The sequence below is a fragment of the Lithobates pipiens genome, unplaced genomic scaffold, assembly GCF_037356315.1.
Source record: "Lithobates pipiens isolate NorthernLeopardFrog02 unplaced genomic scaffold, aLitPip1_a1.2 Scaffold_10, whole genome shotgun sequence".
NCBI lineage: Eukaryota > Metazoa > Chordata > Amphibia > Anura > Ranidae > Lithobates > Lithobates pipiens.
Window position 1 is genome coordinate 231,497,138 of NW_027507686.1, and position 12,614 is coordinate 231,509,751.

At 44.6% G+C, this 12,614-nt stretch overlaps 1 protein-coding gene across 2 annotated transcripts in view; it reads left to right on the forward strand.

The window, feature by feature from the left end:
- The first annotated feature begins 402 nt into the window (after positions 1-402).
- The window catches only part of CD44 (CD44 molecule (IN blood group)), a 101,593-nt gene continuing 89,381 nt past the window's right edge, over positions 403-12,614 (forward strand). The window contains exon 1 of one of the 2 annotated variants that reach the window (XM_077462909.1): positions 403-696. In XM_077462909.1, coding sequence (XP_077319035.1) covers positions 627-696 — 70 coding nt within the window. In that variant the 5' untranslated portion in view covers positions 403-626. The remainder of the gene's footprint in view (positions 697-12,614) is intronic. The other variant, XM_077462915.1, reaches the window with a different exon arrangement.

The following is a 12,614-nucleotide window of genomic DNA, read 5'->3' on the forward strand; positions in this document are numbered from 1 at the left end:
GGAGATCCGTGGAGTGCTGGTGAAATTTTTTTAATTCAGTGTGACTGAAGTCTGATCTGAAATTACACCAGTGGGAATAGAGCCTAAAACTGAAGCTGACTTTTGACTTTGAAAATGATGTGAACATGTTAAAGCTTTTACGATATTTTGCTGATTAGGTTTACATCTCCTTTAAGTAACTTTTAAGTTGGTGAATCATCTATGTCTAATACCTGTCGCCTATTTCTTTATTCTTCCTTGCAGCGGATTAACCCTTGAAGGGGAACACATGTTTCTTTCTTGCTTGAAAAATGGAAGCAAATCCCCAACGTTTCCTGTGTCATATTACTGGTATGTAAACTCCTTCAAGTTTCCACTAAGGGACACCCCTTCCCCAGCTTTCACCATAGCCTGCTTAGATGGGGCACTAAAACTTGGGCTCTCATTGCCTGCTAAGCCTGACTTCTCTCTCTCTCTCTCTCTCTCTCTCTCTCTATGGGTGTGACTTTGACTCCCTCCCAGTTATGACACAACTCCAGTTCCTTTGAATCAGAAGAATAACTCTTCCAAAGTTACAAGGCTCTTTAATTGCACGGTGGCTGCTTTTTGTACCTCTTGTGGGAGCCCCAAAATTTCAACGCTACACAATGTCTAAGTTGCTGTGGATGGTCTGTTTTGGATTATGCTGCTGGATCCGTGTTTCCCAGGCACAATATGGTAAGAGACTCAATTAATTTCATTCATAGACATCAAGCTTTGATAGAACAGTTTATTCACGTAAAAAAATCGGCAACCCTCGTAGAAAGTAGACGTAGCATTCTGTTTATATCATTTCTTCGAGAAGGTAGTTTACTCCAGCAACAGTTGAGTATATCTGAAGAACGAAGGAAGGATCCCACAACAATAACTCTTTTGTTGCTTTTTTTAGTTTGGGATTTTCTTATAGGATATGTTCGGCATCAGAGGAGACAAAAGTGCCTTTATTTTTGATCTTCGGCTGATGGCGGTACTAATGGGAAATTGGATGTTGAGTTCTTTCTCCCTGGAGACTGGCACAAAACTCAGCTCAATACCATTCCATTTTTGGGATTTTCTCGCCTAGAAGCATTTGGGTCTCTTGAACTTTGTCATGTGTAGGCGCAATCTGCGTAGCCTTAGTTCCGACTCGCAGTGATTTAATTTCTCCCACTCCAGGGGGGACTACAAGTTCCAGCAATCTGAGCCAGGCATATTGTTATCATTTTTACGCTTGAATTTTACACAGTTGTGCTGCTAGGGTAATATTTCTTCCGAATTTTTCAATTTTCCATTGTGTACAACTGAGGCTAGAGTATGCTGCAGAGGTGGGAGTATCCGCAGCTGGCAGCATGTTGCATGTGAATGCACGTGTTCCCCATGTAAGCTCCATTGTAGAATTGCAGAGCTGTGATGGGTATGCAGAGCTGTGTCAGACTTGGGGAAGGTCCAGTCTGACAGTCCGGTCTCTGTTCTATCCGGAAGGATTCGGAGGCATTCAGTTTATTTTGGCAGTGTGAAGAGCAATGACAAGGCGTAGAGGCTCATTTAGTCTTTCATTAGCAGCCACAACAATGCCAGATGACTGGTGATTGGCAGCTGGGAGTTTTTTATTTATTTTTTTGTTTATTGCCTATTGTCTTATAATGTCGGTGATAATCCACACTTCTCCATCTTCCTTTAGTTAAAACTCATGAATTTTACTGCTTGAAATGCATTTTAAACACAAAGGCTGTTCTTTTCAATGCAGTTGGTTCACACCTAGAGTATTTTTAAAGGGAAAATATAAGGACCCCTTCACACCTACTGCAGTAGTTGCAATAGCCATGCATAGGTATGAATAGGTCCTAAGGGTGGCCAAATAAAGGACTCGTTTTTAAGCATTGTTTGCCACCTCTAGACCAAGTACATTAACAAGCACCTCCGATAGATGGACCTTGTTCAACAGAGAGGAATAATCAAATGCCACTCCCTCCCTTTGCTATGGGGAAAATAATACACATTTTCTCTGCCCATGGGTAGCTGCCATCCATCAGCTAGAAGACTGTGGTTTCTCCCGATATGCATCATTCAAGGATAGCCAGCTATATTACCACCTGTAATTAAAGCCTTTTTGTGGTCCACCCAAGCCTGACCATGTCTCATGATATCCATTGTTTTAGCATTGTTTGCTACCTCAAGACCAGGTGCATCAACGAGCACTTTGGATCAATGGACGGGATCATCATTGTATGAAGACCTTGTCCAACAAGGTGGAGTAACAAATTCTACTCTTCCCCTTTACTATGGCGAAAAGGGGTCAAATTTTCTCTGTCCATGGGTAGCTGATATCCGTCAGCTGGCAGGAGGACCACGGCTTGTCCAGGCATGACTCATTCAAGGATTGCCAGTTATATACCACCCATAATGACAGCCTGTGTTTGGTCAACCCATACCCAATCATGTCTAATGATATCCATTATCTGACCACCGCTTGTTACCTCTAGACCGGGTGCCCTTAACAAGCACCTCTGTGTGATGAAAGGGATCATCGTTGTATGAAGACCTTGTCCAACAAGGTGGAATAGCAAGTTCTGCTCTTTCACTTTACAATGGAGAAAAGGGGTCACGTTTTCTCTGACCATGGGTAGCTGGGGGAAGATTGAGGCTTGTCTTGGCATGATTCATTCAAGGATAGCCAGATATATTATCACCTGTAAATACAGCCTGTGTATAGTCAACCCAAGACTGATAATGTCTAAAGATATCCATTGTTTGAGCATAGCTTACTAACTTTAGATCAAGTGCCCTAAATGCCGCGTACACACGAGCGAATTGTCCGGCATACTTAGTCCGGCAAACAATACGGCGGATACTCCGGCGGACTTTCTACCGAACGGACTTGGGCCACACACGGACACACAGAAAGTCCAGCATTTGCTAGCGCGATGACGTACAGCACGTATGACGGGACTAGAAAAAGGGAGTTCAATAGCCAGTAGCCAATAGCTTCCTTTTTCGTACTTGCTTCTGAGCATGCGTCATTCTTAGGCCGCGTACACACGGGCGGACTATCCGTCCAACTAAGTCCGTCAGACAATCCGACAGACAGTCCGTCCTACTTTTGAATGAACGGACTTGACCACACACGACGAACAGACAGTCCGCTGAAAGCTTGCGCGATGACGTGTACAGCACGTACGACGGGACTAGAAATACGACGTCCAATACACTGCAATGCAACCTTCGGCCGTGTAAATCCTTTCTGAGCATGCGCCATACTTAGTCCGTCCAACTAGCCTACTCACGAGCACACTGTCCGCTGAAACCAAGTTTGGACGGACAATATTACGGAAATTCCGAAAGAGTTAGTCCGCCAGACTGTCCGCTGAAAAAGTCCGCTGAAGCCCACACACGAGCGGATTGTCCGCTCCGTCAAACAGTCCGCCCGTGTGTACGCGGCCTTAGTCCGCCAGACTAGCATATTCACAAACGTATTGTCCGCTGAAACCCAAGTCCGGCGGAAAGATTGGAGTGCAAAACTACTTTCTAAGTCCGCCGGACTTTACGCTGGAAAAGTCCGCTGAAGCCCACACACGATCGAATTGTCCGCTGAAATGCATTTTGGCGGACTAAGTACGCCGGACAATTCGCTCGTGTGTACGCGGCATAACAAGCACTTCTGATCGATGGACAGGATCATCATTGTATGGAGACCTTGTCCAACAAGGTAGAATACCAAATTCTACTTTTTCTCTTTATTATGGAGAAAAGGTGTTAAATTTGCTCTGCCCATGGGTATCTGGGGGGAAGATTGAGGCTTCTCTCTGCATGATTAATTTCAGAATAGCCAGCTGTATTACCACCATAATTAAAGTCAGTCTTTGGTCAGCCCAAGCCTGACCTTATCTGAAGATTTTTATTGTTTGAGCATTATTTCCTACCTCTTGACCAGGTGCATTAAGAAGCACCTCTGATTGATGGACAGGATCATCATTGAATGAAGACCTTGTCCAACAAGTTGGAATAACAAATTCTACTCTTTCCCTTTACTTTGGAGAAAGGGGGTCAATTTTTCTCTGCTGCTGGTTAGCTGGGAGGGAAATTGTGGACTGACTCATTTGAGGATAGCCAGACTTTAATTACCACCCATAATTAAGGTCTGTTCTTGGTCAAACCATGTCAGACCATGCCCAACGACATCCACATATGACACATATGTAGCCAGTAATGTGGCTGATCTCACTTCTGTTTATTTTGGTTTCTTGGCTAAGTGATTGTCAATGACACCACTAGTATTTTATAACATTCTTGAAAATCTCAGATCGATGAACGGGATTATCATTTCATGAAGACCAACAGGGAGGAAAATGGGTGACTAGTTCTCTGCCAATGGACAGGTGGCATCGCTACCTCTAGACATGGTGCCCATAACAAACATCTCTGTTTGATGGGTGGGATCATCATTGTATGATGACCTTGTCCAAGACGGTGAAATAACAAGATCTACTCTTTCCTTTCACCATGGTGAAAAGTAGTTAATTTCCTCTGCCCATGGACAGGTGACATATGTCAGCTGGTAGGAAGATCACAGCTTGTCCTGGCATGACTCTTTCAAGAGCTATATTATCACCCAGAATTACAGTCTGTGTTGGGTCAATCCAGGACCGACCATGTCTGATAATATCCACAAATGACACATACACTATATTGTCAAGAGTATTGGGACATCTGCCTTTACATGCACATGAACTTTAATGGCATGCCAGTGTTAGTCAGTAGGGTTCAATCTGAAGTTGGCCCACCCTTTGCAGATATAACACCTTCAACTCTTCTGGGAAGGCTGTCTACATCCACAAGGTATAGGAGTGTGTCTATGGGAATGTTTGACTATTCTTCAAGAAGTGCATTTGCGAGGTCAGGCACTGATGTTGGATGAGAAGTCCTGGCTCGCAGTCTCCGCCATAATTCATCCCAAAGGTGTTCTATCGGGTTGAGGTCAGGACTCTGTGCAGGCCAGTCAAGTTCCTCCACCCCAAACTCGCTCATCCATGTCTTTATGGACCTTGCTTTGTGCACTGGTGCGCAGTCATGTTGGAACAGGAGGGGGCCATCCCCAAACTGTTCTCCTAAAGGTGGGAGCATGACATTGACGCCTTAAGAGTTCCCTTCACTGAATCTAAGGGGCCAAGCCCAACCCCTGAAAAACAATCCCAACACCATAATCCTCCCTCCACCAAATGATTTGAACCAGTGCACAAAGCAAGGTCCATAAAGACAGGAATGAGCGAGTTTTGGGTGGAAGAACTTGACTGGCTTGCACAAAGTCCTCAACCCGAAAGAACATGGGATGAATTAGAGTGGAGACTACGAGCCAGGCCTTCTAGTCCGACATCAGTGCCTGACCTGACAAATGCTCTTCTGGAAGAATGATCAAACATTCCCATAGACACACTCCTAAACCTTGTGGACATCCTTCCCAGAAGAGTTGAAGCTGTTATATCTGCAAAGGGTGGGCCAACTCAATATTGAACCCTACAGACTAAGATCGGGATGCAATTAAAGTTTATGTGCGTGTAAAGGTAGGCACATGACGTTTGACAATATAGTGTATGTAGCTATTGATGCAGCTGATCTGACCTCTGTTTGTTTGGGTTCATTAGCTCAGCGATTCAGCGATTGTCGTTCAAGTGTTTGTTAATATCCTTGAAAATCGCTAATATTAAATTATATATTACAGAATTTATATAACGCCGACAGTTTGTGCAGCACTTTACAGAATTAAGAGAAACAAAACAATTACAATTGAATTCCAGACACTAGGGTTAGAAGGGCTCAGCTGTCAAGAGCTTACAATCTAAAAGGGAGGGGCAAGCGATACAAATGATAATTTTAGAATAAGATTGTTTAAAAAAGAACTGATTAAAAGAAAACAGAGGAAGGAGGGAAGTAGAAATTAGGATTGCTACAGATGTTCAGCTATTGTTCAGAAAATGGGCAGACATCGATTCTTCTGTAACGTGAAAGACATTTCCCGTGACCATTTTAAATAGTTTGCCAGATTTGTAGCCTCCATGGGAAACAATGTAAAGAAAAGCCTTAGGGTCCTTTCACACGGGGCGGATCAGTTCTGATCCGCCCCGTGGATATCCGTTTGCTCAGCGGGGATCACTCCGTCGATCCCCGCTGAGCAGGGAGATGACCGGTCCGTCTCTGCACACTGCGCAGGGACGGATCTGTCACAGCGCCGCTCTCCCCTATGGGAGATCGGATGACGACAGACCGCAGTGCCCGTCGTCACCCGATCCGATCCGCAGACGGATGGAAAAATAGCTTTTTCCTCCGTTACACTTTTTCGGATCGGAGCGGGTCGGATGTCAGCGGACTTGTCACCGCTGACATCCGACGCTCCATAGACCTCTACGGAGCACCCGTTCAGGTCCGCCTGAAAAACTGACAGGCGGGCCTGAACCGGACGTCAGTGTGAAAGAGGCCTTATATGGAACTGGCAATGTATGTGGCATTGAGGCCGTCCAACCCCAGCCATGCTTAATAATGCAACCCAATTTAGAAAGATTTGGCGCCACACATGTATGTCCACATCTACCCAATTTTATTTTTTTCTGTATTCACACCACGGTTGCCGGATTGGCCACATATAATGGCCACATACACATGCCACAAATAGTTTGGCTAGTAACAAATTACTGTAGGTCAAATTTCCGACTTCAGTGTGCAAGCAGCTACAGTTAAAGTGGAACTCCAGCTAACTAGCAAAACGTTCCATTGGAATTATTGTCCTTGTGATTCACCCGCCTCTACAGACATAAATAAAAGCCACCAGGGAAAATCCCCCCCCCCCCATGTAAACTTCAGTGGAGAGAGTAAGACCTTCCTGTAATGGCTGTATGAATGAGCTGGGCAAGGAACTAAGCAATGATGTCCTCAAAAGAGATGCAAGAAGCCGGAGGGTAAGTTCACCTACACTATATTACTGAAAGTAGCTACAATCCAAAGCTGCATTGTAGCCATCAAAGGCAACCATGCCACTGTGGGTTGACACCCTCACAAGGTTATTGCATTTTTTTTCCAGCAACCCATCCCTGTGATGTCAGTTGGGAAATGGGTGTATATTATAAAAGAAAGGGCAATTAAATAAAAACAATTTATTTATGCAGGTATCATGAAAGAATTTTGCTGCTCCTTGAATTGGGTGGTGCCATAGGCAGGTTCCTACGTTGGCTATTTCTCAGATAAAATACAAAATGAGCCTCTCCCTTATTTTTGATATAGCTCCATACATCAGTGGTCATCAACCCTGTCCTCAGGGCCCACTAACAGGCCAGGTTTGCAAGATAACTGAAATACATCCCAGGTGATATCATTTGCTGCTCAGTGATTGCAGTATTCTAGTCTGCATCTAAGTAATACATAAAACCTGGCCTGTTAGTGGGCCCTGAGGACAGGGTTGATGACCAATGCCGGTCAAGATGATCGTGTAGTGTTAATAATAAGAAAAATAATAATATTTGTACAGTTTGAGTTTATTCAGCTTAAAGGGGTCTTCTGCCCATAACTTGTATTTCAGTTTTCTGAGGATGCATATACACTATATTACCAAAAATATTGGGTCACCTGCCTTTACACGCACATGAACTTTAATGGCATCCCAGTCTTAATCCGTAGGGTTCAATATTGAGTTGGCCCTCCCTTTGCATCTATAACAGCTTCAACTCTTCTGGGAAGGCTGTCCACAAGGTTTAGGAGTGTGTCTATGGGAATGTTTGACCATTCTTCCAGAAGTGCATTTGTGAGGTCAGGCACTGATGTGGCTGAGAAGGCCTGGCTCAGTCTCCGCTCTACTTCATCACAAAGGTGTTCTATCGGGTTGAGGTCAGGACTCTGTGCAGGTCAATCAAGTTCCTCCATCCCAAACTCGCTTATCCATGTTGTTTTTTTTTGGACGTTGCTTTGTGCACTGGTGCGCAGTCATGTTGGAACAGGAAGGGACCATCCCCAAACTGTTCCCACAAAGTTGGGAGAATGAAATTGTCCAAAATGTCTTGGTTCCCTTTTTACTGGAACTAAGGGGCCAATCCCAACCCCTGAAAAACAACCCCACACCATAATCCCCCCTTCACCAAATGATTTGATCCAGTGCACAAAGCAAGGTCCATAAAGACATGGATGAGCGAGTTTGGGGTGGAGGAACTTGACTGGCCGGACCTCAACCCAATAGAACACCTTTGGGATAAAATATAGAGCAGAGACTGCGAGCCAGGTCTTCTCGTCCAACATCAGTGCCTGATCTCACAAATACAATTCTGGAAGAATGGTCAAACATTCCCATAGACACACTCCTAAACCTTGTGGACGGCCTTCCCAGAAGAGTTGAAGCTGTTATAGCTGCAAAGGGTGGGCCAACTCAATATTGAACTCTACAGACTAAGACTGGGATGCCATTAAAGTTCATGTGCGTGTCAAGGCAGGTGTCCCAATACTTTCGGTAATATAGTGTAGGTGGACTTACCCTCCGGCTTCTTGCATCTCTTTTGAGGACATCATTGCTTAGTTCCTTGCCCAGCTCATCCCTACAGCCATTACAAGAAGGTCTTACTCTCTCTGAAGTTTTCATTTATTAAAAAGTGCATTCTTAAAAATTCAGCAAGATAAGGGAGACTCTGTTGCTGTGATGGGGAAGGGGGGGGGGGGCTGACAGGGCTGGGAACTCCAATAGGGAGATGCAGTTAATGGATTATTTGCGATTATCTGCTCCGGTACCATTCACCTCTAACGGCGGTTAGACTTTAAAGATATAAGAGTTCATTTTTAAAAGTAAGACTCTGAAAATAGATCTAATAAAAGAAACAAGTACGGCCCTAAGACGAGGAGCGCTATAGTTAACACTATATAAATCCGAGACCAAGGGTGTCCCTTTGGAGTGGGTGACCCAGGCCGGTGACCACTGTGCCCTGCCCTACAACTGTCAATGATGGGAATATATAGTCGTGGAATCTGAAGAATGTTTTTGCAACAAAATGCCCAATGGAGAATGAAATGAAGCCTGGAATCAAGTAACACGGAGCGGGGAATGTGGAACCCCACACTCATCATTTGGGTCTTATCTGCCATCGCTGAGTCTTATTAGCTGTGACATTAATAGCAGTGAGTGCAGTTATTGATGGATTCACTGCTGGGAGATTAAAGAGGGGTGCCTGTCCCTATAGAGGGGCCCCGTCTGCAATTCAAACTTGTAGATCTCCTTTTTTTATTGATACATTGTTGCATATTCTATGTGCTATAACTTCTATAGTTAAAATAACAATCTTGAAAAGGAACTTCAAGCCGTAGCAAACCCAAAAATTTAATATATTGCAGCTTACCAACCATTAGATGAGGTGGCTGCATTTGTTTTTTGTTTTTTTAGGCTTTTTTTCCCCCTCTGTTTTCTCCTGGTGATCCGGCCAGTAACACACCTCCTTTATTAGAGCACCCCCAGTCTGGATGAAGGAGCACAGGGGACACATTTGGATAGCAGCATTGTCAGTCTAGAAGGGAGGGGAGTGTTAGATGGACTAGTAGACTAATAAATTAAAGCCAACCTCCAACTAACACTTTATAATCAGTTACAGCAAACTGTTTTTTTTTTCTTTTTTTGGGATAAAGCTTCTACATAAATAAATAAAATCTAATCCTTGTAAGCACCCCTGTCAGTAGTAAATGGTTTGTCTCCTCCCTCTATCTACCTCCTGCTCTCTAGTTCCCTCGTCACCTCCTCCCATGCTCGCCTCAAGAACTTTTCCAGAGCCTCTCCAATCCTATGGAACTCCTTACCCCAATCTGTTTGATTATCTCCTACTCTATTAGCTTTTAGACGATCCCTGAAAAGCCTTGTCTTCAGAGAAGCCTATCCTACCCACACCTATTTTTATTTTCTCCATCAGATCATACCGCACAGTTATTACCTTTTGTTCCACTTGCATAGCTCCCAACTGTCCCGGATTTGGAGGGACTGTCCCTGATTTCGAGGGACTGTCCCTGATGTGGAGAAAGGGCCCTCTGTCCCTGATTTCGAGGGACCGTCCCTGATTTGGAGAAATGTCCCTGATTTAAGATGGACTGTCCCTGATTTAGTGCAATGTCCCTCTGTCCCTCATTCCTCCTCCTTTTGATCTGATCTATATAAATGTATATAAAATACACTTTTTATCTTTCAAAAAGTGTTTCCCAGTGCTAAACTTTTCATCCAAATTCTAAATTGCTGCATTTGTAAATTTTAAAAGACAATATAAAGGAGTAGTAGTGGTAAAAAAAAAAAAAGCTCTTGTGGATTTAATTAACCTTTTGTTTTGGTTAATTCTCCTTTAAGAGGGTGTGGCAGGGGGCGTGTCCTATGCCTACATACGTTTGCTAGTAGGTGTCCCTCATTCCCATCTCAAAATGTTGGGAGGTATGTACTTGACCCTCCCTCCTAGAGTGTAAGCTCTAACGAACAGGGCCCTCTGATCCCTCCTGTATTGGATTGTATTGTAACTGTATTGTCTGCCCTCATGTTGTAAAGCACTGCGTAAACTGTTGGCGATATATAAATCACGCATAATAATAATAATAATAATACTGCATTTGCAAGAGAGCTTGTACATTACTGGAATCGTCCATGTCCTCAGCCGCGCCCCAACAGGCTCGAAGATGTTCTGACTTCACACATACCTCCATATTCCCCTCCCCCAGGGGACCTTGCTCTTGGGAGAACCACCGCTAACCAAGTGGAAGCGCCATACCTCAGATGGGCCCTACAATTTTGTAACCATGTAATTACTCACCTACCCCCCCCCCCCCCAATAGACCCCTTGACCCGCCAACTGCTGTGACAAAATGAACATACACCATTTAGTAGATTTTTATTATATTTTTTATTTGAAATTTTTTTTAATAAACTTGATCAAAACTTGAGACACTAAACACCACCACTACCTGCACACCGCAGTGACCTCTAACACCAGGGTGGGAAGTTGCCTCTTCTTCTGACTCCTTGGAATGACCAAGAAACTAGCTATCCGCAACGACCCTCTCACCTGAACCCTGCCCATTAAACCTCTGCCTCCAATTAGGTAAGTACTACACCCCTACCCACCACACTGACCAAGCTGACCGTTTCCTGACCCTGTTCCTCCTTAGTCATGCAGCCCCTTTGTCTATTTTCTCCTCCCTCTCTTCTCACTTGATTCAGACACTCTTCCTTCATCAGAGATTTAAAGCGGAGTTTCACCCAAAAGTGGAACTTCCACTTTAAGTACTCCTCGCCCACTGACATGCCACAATTGGCATGTCATTTTGACAGGTACCCAGCTCCCACTTCCTAGTCTGGTCACCTCGCCTCCTAGGCAACTTCTCCTCTCCCTGCAATCTTACGGGACACGTCATTAGTCCCAGAAGATTGCCTGGCCACTGTCGCAGCCGGGCGCCCACACTTCCAATGCCGGCGCCGCGGAGAGGCGGGGGAGAGGAGACTCAAATATGGCTAAAATGACTGTAATTGAACCCTAGTGAAGGTTCTAGTCTTTTCCCGCTCTAGAAAAAAAAAAAAAAAAATCTAGCTGCCTATGCATCTCTTGGGCACGTTTCTCTTCAGTTCCAGCTTGGTTTGTCACTTGGAGAAGCAGCAAGAAGGGCTCTCCCCAAAAAGGACAAGCAATAAAACCTGACAGAAGTTTTACCTCTCCCCCACTCCATCTAAAATTACAAAGCTATGGCTGGAGGGGCCTCCCCCTTATCCTCTTTGCATTATTTTGTATAATGCCACGTACACACGGTCGAACTGTTTGACGTACTCAGTCCGTCATACAATCCGACGGACAATCCGGCGTACTTTCCAATGAACGGACTTGACCACACACGGATACACAAACAGTCCGTCGAAAGCTTGCGCGATGACGTGTACAGCACGTACGACGGGACTAGAAATAGGAAGTCCAAGACACAGCAAAGCACCCTTCCGCCGTGTAAATCCTTTCTGGGCATGTGCCATTCTTAGTCCGTCGGACTAGCATACTGACGACCGTATTGTCCGCTGAAACCAAAGTACTACGGACAGATTTTTGGAAAAAACAAAATTCTTAGTACTCCGGACTGCACGCTGAAAAAGTCCGCTGAAGCCCACACACGAGCGGATTGTCCGCTGAAATGTGTTTCAACGGACTAAGTACGTCAAACAGTTTGACCGTGTGTACGCGGCATAAGAATGACCGCTGCCCACCGGTTTATAGGCTCCATTCACACTAGCGCAACTCTAAAGTCCCACGATTTCCAGTGTGCCTTTGAAATGTTATTTTGATGCGACTTTACACTCTCTGGATCCAGGGCCGTCTTTGATATTGATTGGACCCCGGGCAAAACATTTCTTGGGCCCCCTTCCCCCCATGAAGTTTTGCTCTCCACCTGCTCTGAGACATACAATAAATAGCAGCTAGACTCAAAATCAGTGTATCATTATCGCTCACTGACTGGTTGTTAGAGGTTACAGTACACATTACGGCTCACTGATTAGTTACTAGAGGTTACAGCACATGATTTCTGCTTGTTGATTGGTTGCTAGAAATTACTGTGGATATGACCTCAGGGGGCATGATATACATATCATG